At 44.5% G+C, this 18,375-nt stretch overlaps 1 protein-coding gene across 1 annotated transcript in view; it reads right to left on the bottom strand.

The window, feature by feature from the left end:
* The window catches only part of LOC147441199 (uncharacterized), an 88,118-nt gene extending 74,549 nt beyond the window's left edge, over positions 1-13,569 (bottom strand). Inside the window, exons 1-2 of the mRNA XM_086482887.1 lie at positions 13,271-13,569; positions 11,650-13,176 (exon numbers count right to left, since the gene is read on the bottom strand). Coding sequence (XP_086339013.1) covers positions 11,650-12,891 — 1,242 coding nt within the window. The 5' untranslated portion in view covers positions 12,892-13,176; positions 13,271-13,569. The remainder of the gene's footprint in view (positions 1-11,649; positions 13,177-13,270) is intronic.
* Between the last annotated feature and the right edge of the window lie 4,806 nt (positions 13,570-18,375).

The following is an 18,375-nucleotide window of genomic DNA, read 5'->3' on the forward strand; positions in this document are numbered from 1 at the left end:
TTCAGACTCGAGCGAAGAAGACAAGAAAAGCAAAAAGCGAAGTAAGAAACAATGCTTCGGAAAGGGCAAGAAAAAGGCAAGGAAGTCTAAGTCTCACCCAATGAGTGACACTTCTACAGAGGACTCGTCTACCGGTTCAGTCCTGACAACGGAAACTTTTATGCAAACAAGAAGAATTTTTACAAAGCCAACCAGTATGAATTTCTCGAAGTAAAAGCAAGAAAGTCCGAGAGTTTAAGGAAGGTGGCCAAACACTTAAGTTCGATACTTTTTCGGGATACTCCGACGCTTCGAAGGCTTTGTCTTTTATACAGCAGTTTGACATCACTTTCGCGGGAGGACGATATTCAGAGCACTCCAAGATTCGGAGAGCTGCCTCTTATTTTAAGGGGAATGCTCGTACTTGGTGGTCCACGCTTCTCTTAAGCAAGACTGTGCCGCTTACATGGCTGAAATTTAAGAAGCTTTTTATTTCTTCTTGGTTGACGCAAGAATATGAACGAGATGTACGAGCTGCTTGGAACCATCTTTTGATGACCAAGAAAGACACAACAATGCTTATTGTGAAAGATTCTAGAGCTCTTTTCTACCCGCCTCTTCATTCAAGAAGATCTCATTCAGAGAACAGATTGAGCGGTTTACCTTGGGTCTACCTACAGAGATCCGAGATCACTGCTTGGAACAGGAGTCAGCTTCTATTCAGGAGTTGATGAGTCATGCGAAGCGGGGCTTTGCCATTCACTCTGGCAGTCTGACCTACCCCACAGATGAGGCCATGACACAACGAGCCGAACAGACTTCTAGGAATGAAAGTAGAAAGAAAACGAGCAACCCAGAGAAAAAGGATGCACGACCCAAGCTTACTCCTGAGGAGAGAGCTCGCTTCATCAGAGAGGGGAAGTGCTTTGGATGCGGGGAACATGGACATATTTCCGCGAAGTGCCCTGATAAGGCGCAGAAAGAATGGAATGATAAAGACGACGACAGGTCTGAGAGTTCGAGAGCAGCTGAGGAATGTGGCAGAAAAGGCAGATAGAAAAGCAGAACTGGTACCACATGGCGTGGGACCTGCACCGAATCTAATGAATGAAAGTACAAACATTGCCGCTTTCGGGGCAAAGCGAAGGATCAGGAAGCTCTTTTGAAGGAGCCAAGGCCAACTTCTTTTCACTTGGAATTGGCGGCTCGATTTGGAACTACGCCCGACAGACTGACGCCACAGGCGGAGGTAGTTCGACTGGCACCCGGATGGGATGTTGCCATTACACCGAGCATTGGCAAACTTCGTTTGCAATGGCAGGGGTGTTCAGGGCATGCGAGTGACGTTTTACTCAGGATCCCTTGGTACCACAAGAACTACGCCGTGGTTGACTACCGGGCCGAGAAAGCGACTTTGATAAATGAAGGGCTCAGAGATTGTACTTGATGAACTTCAGTGTCTTACTCATTCTTTTGGGAGAGACCTGAACGATGGATGAAGGTTGAATATGTTTTGACCTGATCAAAAGAACGCCAAGATTTTTCTCCACACTCATGCCGATTGCTTTTCAGAGGGCCTGAAGATCAAACCATTGATCTGATACCCGGAAGCACGCCACCAAATCGGCCACCTTACCGTGTGAGCCGAGTATAGAATGAAAAGATTATGACCCCAGTGAAAGACCTCTTGGAGAAGGGTCTTGTCCAGACTAGTACTTCACCGTATTGCTCTCCAGTGTTGTTGGTTTTGAAGAAAGACGGATCTTGGAGAATGTGCATCGATTATAGCACTCTCAACGAAATCACCATCAAGAACAGATTTCCGATTCCTAGGATCGATGATATACTCGACAGGTTACAGGAGGGATCCTCGTGCTTTAGCAGGATTGACTTGAAGAGTGGATATCATCAAATCAGGATAGCGCCAGGAGATGTCTACAAGATAGCGTTTCGGACGACTTTTGGGTTATTTGAGTTTTTGGTGATGCCTTTTGGCTTAACCAATGCTCCTGCGACATTTAACCGGATGATGGACAGGATCTTTTGAGAGTACAGGCTATTTGTTGGCACTTTCTTTGACGACATCATTGTTTTCTCCAAGAATGAGGCAGAACACAGAGATCATCTGCTTCAAGTCTTTCAGGCATTACGAAATCACAAGTTAGTGATTAATGCAAAGAAAAGTGAATTTTTCCTACAAGAGATACACTTTTTGGGACACATGTCAGCACAGCAGGAGTGCAAATGGACCCGGCCAAGATAGAGACTATCCGTGATTGGCCCGATTTGAGGAATGTCCATGAAGTTAGAAGCTTCTTGGGACTCGTACTACAAGCGGTTCATACGAAAGTTTGCAGAGGTTGCTTCCCCTTTGCATACCTTGACACAAAAAGGAGTACCTTTTTCGTGGGGACCCACAGAGGTGACTGCCTTTCAGACATTGAAAGAGAACTTGACTACGGGACCTATTTTGACTTTGCCGGACTTCCAGAAGTCATTTGAAGTGTATTGTGATGCTTGTGGTCGTAGTCTGGGTGCGGTCTTGATGCAAGAAGGCCATGTCATAGCTTACGAGAGCCGTTTGTTCTCTAGGCCGGAGATGACAGCACATATCTATGAGAAAGAGCTTTGGGCGGTTATCCATGCTCTTAGTCAGTGGCGGCATTACCTACTCGGAGCAGATTTTATTGTCTTTACAAACCATCAGAGTTTGCGCTACTTCTTGTCACAGAAGCAGCTTTCGGAAAAGCAGATGCGGTGGACGAACATCTTGTCACAGTTCCACTTCCAAATTGTCCATGTGCAGGGACAGAAGAATGTGGTGGCAGATGCTTTGTCTCGGAAACCGTTGGTTCTGGCTATTTCCGCGATACATCATAGGAGCTTCGAGGATATGGTCGATCAATATGCCACAGATACAGATTTTGCAGATATTTTCACACGGATACGAGATGGGGAGACAGTAGCTGGATACTCCCTTCGGGAAGGCTACATGATGAAAAAGACTATGTTGTGCGTTACACAGCCGTTGAGGGAAAAGGTTATGACTGAATGCCACTGTCCACCTTTTACGGGTCACCGGGGCATTGCTATCACCATGAAAGGGGTAGAGAGATACTTCTTTTGGCCGTGACTCAAAAAGGACGTGGAAGAGTTGTGCGCAGTATGCCAGAAGTTCAAGTTTGACAGGCATAAGGCACAGGGATTGTTATACCCTTTACCCATACCCACCTGCCCCTGGGAAAGTATTGAAATGGATTTCATTTTTGATCTCCCGATTACACAGAATGATCACGATGATTTTCCGATTACATGGCGTGTCTGAGACGATTGTCTTCGACAGAGACCCCAGATTTACGAGTTTGTTTTGGAAGGCAATTTGGGAGAACATTGGCACGCGGTTGCAGTTCTCATCATCGTTCCACTTGCAGACTGACGGGCAATCTGAGATTGCCAATTCAGTGATTTTAGATTTATTGAAGTCTTGTATCTCGGATCAGAAGACTCAATGGGAAAAGAACTTACCTTTGGTGGAATTTGCCTACAATAACACGATACACTCTTCGACGGGGAAGACGCCATGTGAGATTGTTGAAAGTGCTGCGAAGGTTCCATCCTTCCTGCGCACAAAAGATTAGATATTGGAAGCGGATGAATATTCGCGAGATTTGGATACGGCTTTTGCCAAGGTTCGCGAGACTTTGCAGGAGTCTCAAGAACGACAAAAAAAGGCAGCGGATCGCCATCGTCGCGACTTGAAATTGAAGGAGGATGATTGGGTGCTCTTACGTTTTGAGAAGGCACGCCTACGAAAGAAAAAGGGAAAGGAGAGGCTTTTTCCAAAGCTTAGTATGCGATACTACGGACCTTTCCAGATCACTGACAAGATAAATGATGTCTCCTTCCGATTGAAACTGCCAGATACTTGGAGGATTCACAATGCATTGCATGTGAATCTCTTGAAACCTGTTAAGGGTGATGTGCCTGATGATGGGGAGCCTGATGAGCAACCCGCAGTGGAAGAAAACGAGGAGACCCTTGTTCCTGAACAGATTTTGGCACATACGGATACGAAGAAAGGTAAAGTCCGAAGGCGATTCTTGGTTAAGTTCAAGAACTTTCCTGCATTTGATGCGAAGTGGATGGAGGAGGAGGACCTAGCAGATACTCCTCGGATTGTGAAACTTTACCTCGATGTTTTGGTTTAGCATAGTCTACTCCAAACGGAACCCAGAATTCAGCTTGGCCGGAGATCTGGTGCAGTGGGATACACAAGAGGGGAGTCACTCCGCTCCCTTGTCAACAGATGCCTCGATTTTGATACTAAAGTCACTGATGTCTCTTTGAGCTTTAGGGATACTGAGAGCTGACAGTATTCTGCTGGATGACTTCATGAAATGGAATTCCTGATAATGATACTGATTTGTTCTTTACTGCTTGTGAGTGCAGGAACTGATAGCCGAAATGACTGCAGCATTTCGGACTACAGCATTTCGATCTGATTGATCTCGAATAGACATGGTTGCAATAGAGGTTAGTCAATCGGACATCGATGAGGTCCTGATTGGACCTAGATGTGATTGCTAGCTACATTGCCGATAAATCATGGTCAAGATCCGAATGAATGTTGAATGTCGTGTGATGTCCTGTGATGTCTGGTGATGTCCTGTGATGTCGTGTGATGTGACTGTCGATTTTGTACATATGCTAGATGTGTGTTCCTAGTACGTAGGTACTAACTGTCAGTGTCTGCTAAGACGGTTTATGGCTTTTGTCGGTTTTGTAGGCGTAATCGCGGTCGATTACAATGCTTTCAAGAGGAGGGTATGTCACAAAGTGATGACGTGGTTACGGACAGTGGCTACGAACAGCAGAAACCCTATATTCTGCCAGAAACCCTAAAATTCCTGCAAACCCTAATTTCCGGAAATCGCGGAGGCTATTGAAAATTTTATTTTTATTTTTTTTTAAAAAAAAATTTTGAAAAATGATGAGCGACGCAAATTTTGCTTTTTGACTCTCTGTGAGAGAGAGAGGGCAATTGCTTTTGATTTGAAGCTTTTGGGGCTCTGCTTTTGGGCATCCCTTGTAACCTTTAAATTAGTGGTGAGGGCCTCACTTCTCAGAGCATCTGGACGCAGAGTCTGAGAGTGAATCCCGACCCACTCTCTTGTACTTTGAACTGATTAATATAAAAAGAAATACCGAAAGGGGCGCCAGTCTTTGGGGCCAATATCTCTAGGCACGGAACTCCGTCGGGCCAGTGCAAATCTATTGTGATCTGTGAATTGTTTTGAAGTGGTTATTTGGTGCTATCGCGATTGATTCTTGACTTGGAGTGTCCAAGTCTGTTACAGGACTTGGCATCTAGCTTTGTCCTCAAGTCATTACGAACATGGACAAAAGCCTCGCAGCCAAACACTCTCAAATGATCATAAGAGGCAAGTTTGCTAGACCAAACCTCCTCTGGAATGTCATTTTTTAGCGTACTGTTAGAACTTAGGAGAGCGATTGCATACATGAACTACAGTTTTCAAAGCCTCTCCCCAAAACCCATGAGGGAGATTAGCCGTGGACGACATGCAACGCACTCTCTCACATAAAGTACGGTTATACCTCTCAGCCACACCATTAGAAGATGGATTATAAGGGGCTGTCAACTCCCTTTTAATCCCATATTCTTTGCAATAACGCTGAAATTCAGCAGACGTGTACTCCCCCCCATTGTCAGATCTCAGACATTTAAGCTTACTACCCTTTTGCGTGGTCACAAAAGCATGAAACCTCTTAAATGCATTAAATGTCTCACTCTTATTCTTTAACAAATATGCCCAACCTTTCCTAGTGCAATCATCAATGAATGTAACAAAGTATAATGCACCACCAAAAGACTTAACAGGCATTGAACATACATCGGAGTGAATTAAATCAAGAGCATTAGCTTTGCGCGAGACACCAGAATAATAAGAAGACTTCTTTTGTTTACCATACAAACAGTCATTACAAAAATCTAACTTGGTGCCCTTTACATCAACCCTCTTCAAAGAGGAGAGTACATCAAGTCCCTTGTGGCTCATATGGCCATGTCTTTTGTGCCACAACTCCAAATGAGAAGCAACTTCGGCCACTGCAAGAAACTTGCCAAGCAAAGCTTTGCCATGTAAATAGTACAATGTACCACTCTTGCATCCCTTGACAATGAGCATTGATCCCTTACGCAACTTCCATGAACCCCCAGCAAAAATGGTTGTATAACCGTGTGCATCCATCTGGCCAACAGACAATAGACTCTTCTTGATGCCTGGTACATACCTAACATCTTTAAGCATAAACTCTTGGCCATTGTTTAATGCCAAGCGCATTGTGCCCATTCCTTCAATGTCACAAGCATGGTTATCCCCAAAGTAAACCTTGCCATACTTGCCTGCATGATAAGAAGCAAAACACTCCACAGATGGAGTCACATGAAATGAGGCACCCGAGTTTACTATCCAAGACTGTGTAAGGCCATCATTTGCACTTAGCAATGCATCAATGACATCTCTACGTGAGATAAGCATGTCTTCTACATTTGCTACAACAAAATCTGAGGGGCATGAAGCTGCAACCAAGATCTCCTCACTGTCGGATAACTCTGTGATAACCACACTAGAGGATACATTGACAATCTCCAAATCCTTGGAGGAGGTACCTACTGATTTTTCCCCTTTCTTATCCTCTGTCCTCTTCTTCTCCTGTGATTCCTTCTTTCTTTCCTACTCTTTCTTGAAATACCTGCAATCTGGCTTCTTATGGCCTTTTCTGCCACACTGGTAACAAGTCACATCCTTATCCCTAGACTTGCTTTTGCTCCTGTTTTGAGTCTTGGTACATGTATTTTGCTTCTGACTTCTGTCTTCGCATTGTAAGCAGAACTGCCACCTTCCCCACCACTAGACTTGCGTCTAATTTCCTCATTTAAGATGGAGCCTCGCACTCCATCATATGTGGGGTTGGGGCTATTACTCAAAGAAACCACAAGCGTTACCCAAGAGTCTGGCAAAGTCATCAACAAAAATATGGCTTTCAACTTGTCATCAAAAGATTGAAGCCCAGTATCCTGTAGCTGACTCATAACACTAATGAAAGCACTTAAGTGCTCAGAAGCCGACTTGGCTTCGTCAAGCATCATGTTCACCAGTTTGCGCATCAAATGCACCTGATTCACAGGGGTGGCATTCTCATAAGTGGCCTTCAACTTATGCCAAATTGCATGTGCAGTGTCCAAGCCCTTTATGTCCATCAGCATGTCATCAGTCAGAGCCATTTTGATATAGGCCTTTGCTCTCTTGTTGAGCTTGGCCCAATCCTCATCCGGCATATCCCCAGGCTTTACAGCCAAAAGGGCGTCCTCACAATCCTTGAGGAACAAAATCCCGTGCATCCTGTCCTGCCATAGGTCGAAACCTGTACCGTCAAATCGCTTGATTTCCATCAAGCTCTTGGCATCAGACGACGAGGAAGTAGAGGCCATTTGCACGGATAAAAATGCAGCAGAAAGTGTCGACACAAAATCTGAAAATTTTCAGTGATCACAATGTACCGCACGTTGCATACAATGTGCTGAAAATTTCAGCAATTAACAAATATCCCCAATGCATACTTGCATAAACCCCCAAAGGCCGTACATAGACCTCAATTTGTGTACATAAAAACAGTCCAATTCTGAATTTTTTGCAAATTTATTGTTTTAGCGCATCAATTTGCATCAAATGGACCTGTTTTGAGTGGGAAAAGCAAGGGGCATTCACGGGAATCGATTTAGAACACCTGCGTTTGCTGTTTTGACCTGTAATTTTCTGGTTTTTACCTGTTTTGACCTAATTTCAGCCTGTTTTAGGCTGTTTTGGAAACCCTAATCACCCTAAGTGACACCGGAAGCAAGGGGCTTCGCGATGAAAGCGAAAATTTGACGCGAGAGAAGCCTTTCACCTGCTGTCCAGCCACCTGCGCAAAGCTTTTGAAACCCTAATCTGGCTCTGATACTAGTTGTCGAGCGCGTTGCGGTGTGTGCAAGTGAAAGAGCACGGGAGGAAGTGCAGTGTGTGCAGAGAGGGGTGGCGAAAGCCAACAGGAGAGGAAGCGCTAGCAAAACGATGAGGGAGAGAGAGAGGGCTCACGTTTTTGGGGAAAACTCAATAAGTGAGTTTTGGGTTTTCCCACTTTTATTACAAGTGACCTTTAAAAAATGTGTCCAGGTTCATATAAAAATGTAAAAAAAGGGGTTATTTAGGCCTTTAACCCAACATGAAGGTGCATGAGACTGAGAGATAGACAGAGAAGAATACGACACCAGAATATTGTCAAAACCCTCCTCCGAAGGCCCCACTCTCTATGGCGAGAGCGGTCTACTATTGATTGCACAAATCTCTACAATGCTTGGACTTCCCGACGATGTCGACGACGATGAGGACGACAACGAGACGGACTGAAATCTGAAAACGCTAAGGGCTGAAATCTGAAAATCTTCTATCTGTTGAATTCTGACTCTATGTCGATGACGATGTCGATGGCGACGATGCGACGACGACGCGCTGAAAACGCAGATGCTGAAATCTGTGTTTTCCGGGTTGAATCTGTCACATCACATCTAACCCTATGTGTACGTGGACAAGCTACTTCACGACATGGGTTCAGTTCAGTTCAGTTCAGTTAGCCTAGCTTAGGAAGTGATTTGGCACTTTTGTGAGTCTATTCACAAACCCTGCATGTCCAGACACTTAGGTTAGATGCATATTCTCTGGTTGCACACAACATGATCATCAAATTACAGTCAGAGCCCATCAGGAGCATTTTTGCAGTGCATAGACCTATTTTTCCTATTTTAGCCATTTTTCACTTATCATTTTTACGTGATTTTTGTTGGAAACTAGGTAGGGCAATTTTGATAAGCAAGTACATAAGAACCTAGCGCTAGCACTTTCTGGCAGAAGAGGCAGCAGGAACACATTGTTCAACAAGCACCTTCTCAGCAAGATCTTCCCCCGCAGCAAAACCTAGCGTTTTCAGCCAAGAACAGCTAGTGTTTTCTTCAAGTGCAGATTCAGCCGAGCGTTTTGCATTTGCAGCAGCCTGGCAACAGTAAACGACGGCAGATCCCCCAATGTTTTTGCAGTAGACCCCAGATCAGCCCTAGCGTTTTTGCAAATAGCAGATCTCCTAGCGTTTTGCAGATTCCCAGTGACAGATTCAACCATAGCCTCAACGTTTTCAGTTTTTAGAATATAGACCCCACAAAAGAAGTCCCAAACCTCGCAGATCTCACCTTCCCGCAACAGATCCTCGTCGCACGGTCAGATCCACCCAAGTTTGCAGATTCAACCCAAAAAACGCAGATTTCAGCATCTGCGTTTTCAGCGCATCGTCGTCGCATCGTCGTCGACGACATACAGTCTGAATTCAGCAGATAGAGAATTTGCAGATTTCAGCCCTTGGCGTTTTCAAATTTCAGCCCGTCTCGTCGTCGTCCTCATCGTCTCGACATCGTCGGCAAGTCCATTGCATTGTAGAGATTTGTGCAATCAATAGTAGACCGCGCTCGCCATAGAGAGTGGGGCCTTTGGAGGAGGGTTTGACAACATTCTGGTGTCATATTCTTCTTTCTCTATCTCTCAATCTCAGCACCTTCATTCACAGTGTTTGCCACTTTGTTTGTGATCATTTGCACTCTCTCACTAAAGGAACGGAAGGCTCTCCCTTCCGTAAGTAAAAGGAACCTTGAGCACAGTTCGGAGCACTCATCTGGAGCAAAGTTGAACATTCACTTCCGCTGCACCTTAAAAAATCTACAAACTAAGTTGGATCTGACCGTGCGGCGAGGATTTGCTGCGGGAAGGTGAGATCTACGAGGTTCGGGACTTCTACTGCGGTGTCTGACTACTGAAAACTAAAAACGCTGAAGCCTCTTGTGGTCTTGTCACGACGAATCTGCAAAATGCTAGGAGCTCATGCTGATGCAAAAACGCTAGGCTGATTCTGCTATTTGATGTCAAAACGCTAGTTGTTGTGCTGTTCTGCTACTGTCGGGGCTGATCTGCTCAGCAAAAACGCCAGGGCTGCTGTAGGGGAAAAACGCTAGGTTTGTTGATGGGGGGAGTCTTGCTGAGAAGGTGTTTGTTGAACCTTGGTTCCTGCCATGCTTGCTCATTTCGCCCTGTCCAGTTTCCCAACAAAAGTAACTTAAAAATAATAAGTGGAAATTGACTAAAATAGGGAAAATAGGTCTATGCACTATAAAAATGCTCCTGATGGGTTCTGACTGAAATCTGATGGTCATGCTGTGTGCAACCAGAGGATATGCATCTACTCTTAAGTGTCTATGCATGCACGGTCTGCGAACAGACTCACAAAAGTGCCAGATCACTTCCTAAGCTAGGCTGACTGAACTGAACCCAACCCTTGTCATGAAGTAGCTTGTCCACATACACATAGGGTTAGATGTGCACATGACAGCGGTTCATCTTGGTAATGGTTTTCGTCATCTCTTCTTTGCACTTTTGAATGGCATCCTCTAAGGAGGAGATCCAATACCAACACCACCCCAACCATGGCCGAACAAGTAGCCCAGGCCCCACCAGCTTACAACCTACATGGGAATCAGATAAGAAATTATTTTTAAAAAAACACAAAAAACCAACGGGGCAGTTGTCTGTCAGCACACACACACACACACACACACACACACACACACACACACAGATGAAAATGAAATGTTATATTAACATCTTCTAAAGGGCATATTAACCTATGAGACATGAGTGTTACTTCACCGAACTAGTAGCCCAGGCCCCACCAACTTACAGCCTCCAGGGGAATTGGATAAGAAATACAGAAAAACCACAGACAGAGAAAACAATACCACGTGCAGGTCAAAAAAGAAACAAGATGGGTACCACCACACACACACATGAATGCACATTGACAGAGGAAGCCGGAGTCGGGAACCTCCACAGCTTTGCTTACCTGCGTGTTAAGAATCGCAACTACTGGGCACACAGTATCCAACTTCTCTGGACAGCCTCCATGATGCGACTATAGCCTTCCGCCATGGGTATTTATAGCACTCACCCACAAAAGGTCAACCTCACGACATGATGCGACTATAGCCTTCTGCCATGGGTATGTATAGCACTCACCCACAAAAGGTCAACCAAAGGTAATCAACCTCGCGGCATGGAACGGCATGGAATTACAGCAACCATGCCGAAACCGAGTTGCGGAGAAGATCTGGATGCTAGAAAGAAGAGGAGTAATTTCTCTACTTCATTCTTGTCCTCCAACATTTTTGCACCTTCTTCAATACGTAATTCTAACAACATAATAAGACATTGGATTTCTGCAGTAAGATAAGTATGGAACGCAGATGACTTTCACTAGCCAACCATTCAGCAAAATGGGGCAAAAGTTTAACCATTATCTAAGCAGTCATGTTCTTGCCAAAGATAAGTGCCAAGACTGGAAAACTGTTTTTGATCAATAGCTACAAGAGAGAGGAAGTCTCATTCCTGACCTCCCTGGCACCTATGACAAGTGTACATCTTTTCTAGCAACTAGTCCCTAGTGTCGTTCAAATAAATCAAGCATTGCATAATTCCAAGGTTCAACAGTACTACCTATTTTTTAAAAACTAACCTTCAAGCAAGCTACATAGAAATCTTGAAAAAATGTGACGAGACCCCTGTCCTGCTTGACAACTAGTCCCTCCATGCCTTTTCTGCCCTTTGACCTGGAGCGTGCAACAGTCCTTGCACCTTCAAAGGCAGCTGCCCCAACACGTCCAGCATCATCTTGTGTCAACTGTTGCTGCATCATCTCATCCACTGCCCTATCTTCAATAAGATCTGTAGAGGCTACCCTTATATTTGAAGCCAAATGGTTTACAAACTTGACGCTGTGTGCAGCGCGCTTCCATCTGCTGCGAGCATCCAGCTTGCTAGATACGCTTGAAGGTGAGGATGCTTTCTGAGAAACATCCACACCAAAACCTGCAGATTGCTTGCGCTCGTATAGGGGAGTACCAGCAGAGATCTCTCTGAAACTTTCTATAGTACAAGAACTGGACAGAGAAGCTTCACAAGGTTGAGGGGAAGCTTCACAAGGTTGAGGGGAGCCCTCTGCTTCCTCCAAGATCCTGTCTTGAGGGACAAAAAGAAACACTGGAGAAGAAGGGGGTGTCCTATGAATGGAAGAGTCATCAAAGGGCTCATAAAAAACATTTCCCTCTACCATGAAGGGAGTTTCTGGCTCATCAGTGGCAGCTGGCACAGCTTCTATAGAATCTCTCTGAGAAACTATGCCGGCACCTTTATCTGAATATTGTCCTACAGCTGCATCCATCTGCTCTGCACCTTTTTGAGAGTTGAGAGAGATTTCTAAGGCTGTAAGGGATTCTGAAGAGGACTCCACAATTTTTGGCAGAATAGGCCCAGGAAAGCTTTTGTGAGAAACCCCAGTTTGTAAATTATGGTCTTCTACATCGGAAGAGGTGGGATCAGCAGAAGAGCTGGGATAAAGATCATCACCTTTGCCTTTGATTATCCTTCTCCTTACTACCTGATCTTTGGCAAAATGCGGTATTCCATTTGCATCTAAATGCAGTTGGTCAGGAGAAGGTGCAAAACTAGGGTCTTCTTTCTGCTGGCATTTTGAGCAAATTGGAGTGTGTGGTTGGAAAGCAATGTTTTTGGCCATAGGGCTCTCAGCGGTTGGCAATGTCAATATGCTCCACGGTTCTCTGTCAGGAGATGGTGCCCCATGTGGAGAAGCAAATCCTCCAAATAAGGAAGGATCGAGTCCGGTCTCCTCTATAGACCTTGCTGGCACAAGCCGAAGCCTCATAGAATCTCTTCTAAGTACCATAGGCAAGCTGCACATCAATCTAGCAGGAGCGCCAGCAGCCTTTGTGCAACACTATAACGACATGCTGAAGCCCTTCTTCCATCATTGTAATCTTCTTCACTGAGATAAGAGGCATTACATTGACCATGCAAGGCATTGAATACATGTAAGATTTGCAGTGTAATCGCTCAGATTGAGGACTTTTAACAATCAGTGAGCTGGTTGCCAGTTGCGGATGACACTCCTTCCTTAAATGCTTCTTGCACCCTCAACATACGCCTGCAATGGTCATCTGCTTGGAGCTTCCAATATGGCCCGTACCTGTTCCAAATGACTAGATTTCAGATTTACCGGATGACCATCAAGCTTCAAAAAACAAGCTGTGCTCAAAAATTTAGGGTTCAATGGTGCTCACAAGGCATTAATTAATCTTGAAACTGGTATCACGAGCCTCTTTAGAATCCTCGAAAGTCCTGTTCAGAGGTTCAGAAATAGATAGATAAAGCAGCTAGTATCTGCGAACTCTGCTGAAGATTGGTGACGGGGAGCTAGCTTCCTCGAAACCAGCAGCTGATGAGTGAGATTTGGCGATGCTGGCTTGAAGGGATGGGAGTGCTTACATTACAGAGCCACGTAGAAGCAGAAAGGGCATGTGCTAAATAGAGAGCTCAGCTGCTCAGGCACGCATGCGGCATGCCCATTGCCCATCCTCGTTACTAATTGACACCTCCATTTGGAGGTGGGATCAATGGCTCACAATCACCGGTTGATCGTGACCGTTGGATTGCCTACAGAATGCAAAAGATTCTCGCTACCTCGAATCCGGGACTTGAACCCACTACCCTCTCCCCCACGGAATTGAATCTAACCACTAGGCTATCGCGTGCTCGTTGAAAGGTGTGTATGGGATAAGTTTATAGATCACGGCGTCGCGAACAGGTTCACACCTAGTTCACACCAAATTTGGTGTGGTGTGCAGGCCCTCCCTAGTTCACACCGTGTTCACGTCAAGTTCACACCAAATTTGGTGTGGTGCACATATCTCCGAGTTCACGCTTAGTTCACACCTAGTTTAATGTCGATCGAACGGCCCAGATTGCACCCGCCTCGCGACGCCTACTCTGGGCCATTGATCCCACCTCCTTGGGGCGGTGTCATTTAGTGACGAGGATTGCCCATGCCACATATGACAATCAGCAGCTTTTTTGGACAAGATAAATGCAGTTATAACTTATAATTCTTCATTCCCCTTTGCGGGCGACAGCACTATCTAAAACTGCGTCCCGCCTATGACTTGTAGGGGCTAGAGATTTTCATGGTCGCATGCGCCAGAAGCGTTGGAAACCAGTCCAACTATACCCTGCAATCATTGCAGCATCGGTGTAGTCCATGCCTAATTCCAAGATGTCGACCGCAAGAACGTCGACGCCGGTTGGATTAAAGACCTTCACAACACTTTGCAGGAGTTACAAGGTAAGACAAGGTAAGAGCGAAGCTTTGAAACTCTCTAGCTACTCGATGGGACCACCATTTCTCAGCGCAACCGAGACATTGAATCGATGCAAGCTCTTGGTGGGACGCAGCTCTAACACGGATATTGACTGACGTGCGAGCAGTGGGATCAACGGATGGGGACTCGTTAAACGGATCTCGAAGAGGAGGGCCTATTGAGAAAAAATTCAACACATTGACCCACGACCTACTTGGACAAATTGGACGACGTCTGAGCTTCGGAAGAAATGTGCTTCACTTTAGCGTGGTAGATCCCACCACTTGCACTTCATTCAATATGCATGTTAAATAGTGTTGAGGCTTTGCGGGCATGTTCCCACACTCTCAAACAACCAAAGTTTCTGCTACAAGAACACTAAACCTAGGCACTCCTCAAGAGTCAGTTCACATGGGGTGACGTAAGAGAGAAGGGAGAAAAAGTAGGTGGGAGAGAAGAAAGAAAGTGGGAAAAGGTTTGGTTTTTTACCCACATGAATGGGGGATACTTTTTTCCATTTGTCTTCACATGTGTTTTCCATCCTGCTCCTTCCTCTTGGCATAAAGCCAAGTTGCAACTTGTTGGCAACATATTGCCAATTTTTTTGGTGAAAACATTTCAAGTGAAAAAAAAAAATGGCAATATGTTGCGAACATGTTGCAAACCAAGTGCTCATATGAATTGCACCTAACATGGTCTTGGGTGAATGCAGTTAAGGACCCACATCAATATTGCGATGTGGCCGAGGCTAAGTTTACCTTTTATCCAAGATTACTTTGACTCAAGGCCCCCCTCCCGCTCATGCCCATGGAAGATATAGCTAAGGCAAGGCATTCGAAAAATTCATAGCGGATGCCCACTATTCTATCATGGACTACATCTGTTAAAACCACCTTTTAGCATTTCTTATCTTGGGAAGCTCACATATGCATACATAAACACAAGCTGGAGAAGAGAACAAGGTGGAATACAGAGTTGAGGGAATAAGGCTGAAATTACTCTCCATCAGTCATCCAAGTCCCAAAGAGTATGGAGTGGGTAAATTTGGACCCATTAACTAGTAAAAGGTGTGTTTGCCTTATTTAGTAGCTCTCTCTCTATTTTAAGAAGCTCGGTAGCACCTCCATTGCTTTAGAACTTTGTCTAGAGCACAAGATACTTTAGAGTAGCCATGGTATGCTTATAGTGCTCTTGAAGCACTCTCTAGGGCTCTACATTTTCCTCGATGTTCTTTTCAAAACAATGTATCTACCATCATGTAGTAGCATGACAAAGAAGAGGGTTTTGGTTAACCCAAATGCCATTTTTTGTGGCTACACAGTTACTTTATCTTCTACATATAGTATTGCTCGCCTTTTGTAAGGCTTCCTAATGCACATAATCAGATGCCTTTGAGACTAAGGATATGATTATAGGGTTTGGGAGGCAAATTTTGAGCCATGAATCGCACAAATTATGACGTAATTAGGCCTTCACAGTTTGTATAGGTGATTACCTAAGAGAGCTACAATCAAATGTTTTTCATATTTCAAATGATGGACTTGATCTTAATGAGTAAATCCTATCAAGGGGCGGCCTCAAAAATTCTCGCCTTCTACATTGTCTCACTTGCCAGTTTATTGTCTCTTGCATGTTTAACAAGATATATTCTTAATTGTAACCAATATAATTCATTAAGATTTAGTAAGTTGATCAAAAGGCTCAGCATGGAGGGGTGTCCTCTTTGGTACTAGTATTGTAGCCCACAAGCAAGGAGGCAAAAAAATAGAACTTGTCCTTTTCCTCCTCACAAGGAGGTGATCCCGTAGTGTAGGCGGTGTAGGAAAATAGCATCGGTTACCTAATGAGAGGGAGAAAAATATCACCATTGAGGTTGCTTCCGATGATGAGTGAGAGAGAGAGAGAGAGAGAGAGAGAGAGAGAGAGAGAGAGAGAGAGAGAGAGAGAGAGAGACAGATCTACTACTACTACTTCTGCAGTCTTCTTCTTCTTCTTTTTCTTCTTCTTCTTCTTGACAAGAGAGGTAGAGAAGACCCCATAACCAACATAAAAGAGCTTAGAACAAGTCTATTCTTTTTACAGTCTCTACTTCTCTCATTAACAAGAGCCAAGCTATTCATATACACGAGAAAAAAAGAAATTGAACAAGAGAGGCTTAGGATGAGGGTGTCCATAGCTATGCATTTGATAATATACCAACCGCTCCGTAAAAACAAAGTTATGACCCTAGTTCGTGTTGAGTTCCAAGCCCTTTTGTATCCCGTGGGAACACAATTTCTCCACAAGAGATATGCACCACTGGTTCCAGTGGATTTTGCATGGTTTTTGCATGGCTGCCTAAAGCTATAAACATGTAAAAAGCTTTGAATAATTAATCAACAATATAGCCTTTTTTGTGTGTATCATGTCGACCTACTCTCTCTCTCTCTCTCTCTCTCTCTCTCTCTCTCTCTCTCTCTCTCTCTCTCTCTCTCTCTCTCTCTCTCTCTCTCTCTCTCTCTCTCTCTCTCCCGTTTCTCTATTGCACGCCATCTCCAAAGCCATGGTTGCTCACTGCTACCACCCACCATAGCCTAGTTCCTATCAACTGCTATTAGAGCGAGGTCGAACTTGGCTCGATGCTGTCGAACTTGGCTCGACTCAGCATCGTGAGAACAATTGCCTGCAAGCTTGAGGTGCTAATTGCCATCGATAAGGCAAAGACACAATGGTTTTACTGCTATGATCCCCTCATAAACAAGCCAGGGATCTGTAATGACGGCCCTTTGCTTTTTCCGATTTTGGCTTGGCTTTGGCATAGGGGGAAACTATCTCTTGTCAACTACGATCATATCTGAGTATGCCAACAAGCGCATAAGAGGTGCTTTCATCGTTGCCGTGTTTGCAATGCAGGGATTCGGGATATTGGGCGGTGCGGCTGTTGCAATCATTGTCTCTGCAGCTTTCAAAAATGCATTTCTTGCACTTGATCCCTTCAACACAGATCCCATAGCTTTGACACCGTCGCAGGCAGATTTTGTATGGAAGATCATCTTTATTATGGGTGCGATTCTTGCAGGCTTTCCAACCTCCTACCGGACAACAAAAAATTGGCAGTTTTGCATGCAATCGGTTTGGTGGCCTTACACGTTCTTGCTAGCATTTAACATATCCACGGTGTCGATGGCAGTACAAGGAATTAGCTTTTTTACTTGCACGCTTTTGCTTTTCAAAACGTTGTCTCCAAGTGGTGATAAAGAAGATCTTTGGAAGGTTGTTGATACATTTGAAAAGAACCGGACTATTGATGATGATCACTTGGATAGTGATGCTAGCGGACAACAGAAGAGAAATTCCCAAATCAAAGCTCTTCGAGAAAGAAAGACAATGGTGATTTTTCAATGGTTTTGCTTCAAGCACTCAATACATCAAAAGATGCCATACATGAAGAACTACTTCAAGATTGCGGTACCAGATTTCACAAACTATCTTCGTCAGTTTAGTGTCTTCTCTTTTGTCTATTGTCAAAACCATCATAAACTTTCCAGTCAAAGCCTCCTTTTACATTATCCGTTGTCAATTATTGTCATGCTTGTTAGTTGTCATCATATCAAAATTGTACGGGCTCTAGACACTGGCACACATAAGTGGTAAGACCTACCAAATTATCAGTTTTTGTTCTCAGACCATTTTTGTCCCGCTTCTCGTGAGGTTACTCGGTACACCTGAAACCCAAGGTTTGGAAGTGAACCAAAAACTCCATTTTTGGTAGCTAATTTTTTGACCTACACCCTATCTATTCAAGGGAGGGTTCTACTATCATAGCACCAGGTTATGGATACACCAGAAATCCTTGGTTGTGAGAGAACCTAAAACTCACGGTTGACGAGTATACCAAAAACTCGAGGTATCATGGGAATGGTCTGTCTAGTTCGGGCTTGAGGGGGGGACTGTTGAGTTCCAAGCCCTTTTGTCTATCCCGTGGGAACACAAATTTCTCCACAAGAGATACGCAGCACTGGTTCCAGTGGAGTTTGCAAGGTTTTTGCATG

This window comes from Adiantum capillus-veneris, chromosome 15 (genome assembly GCF_014529385.1).
Source record: "Adiantum capillus-veneris isolate H3 chromosome 15, ASM1452938v2, whole genome shotgun sequence".
Taxonomy (NCBI): Eukaryota; Viridiplantae; Streptophyta; class Polypodiopsida; order Polypodiales; family Pteridaceae; genus Adiantum; species Adiantum capillus-veneris.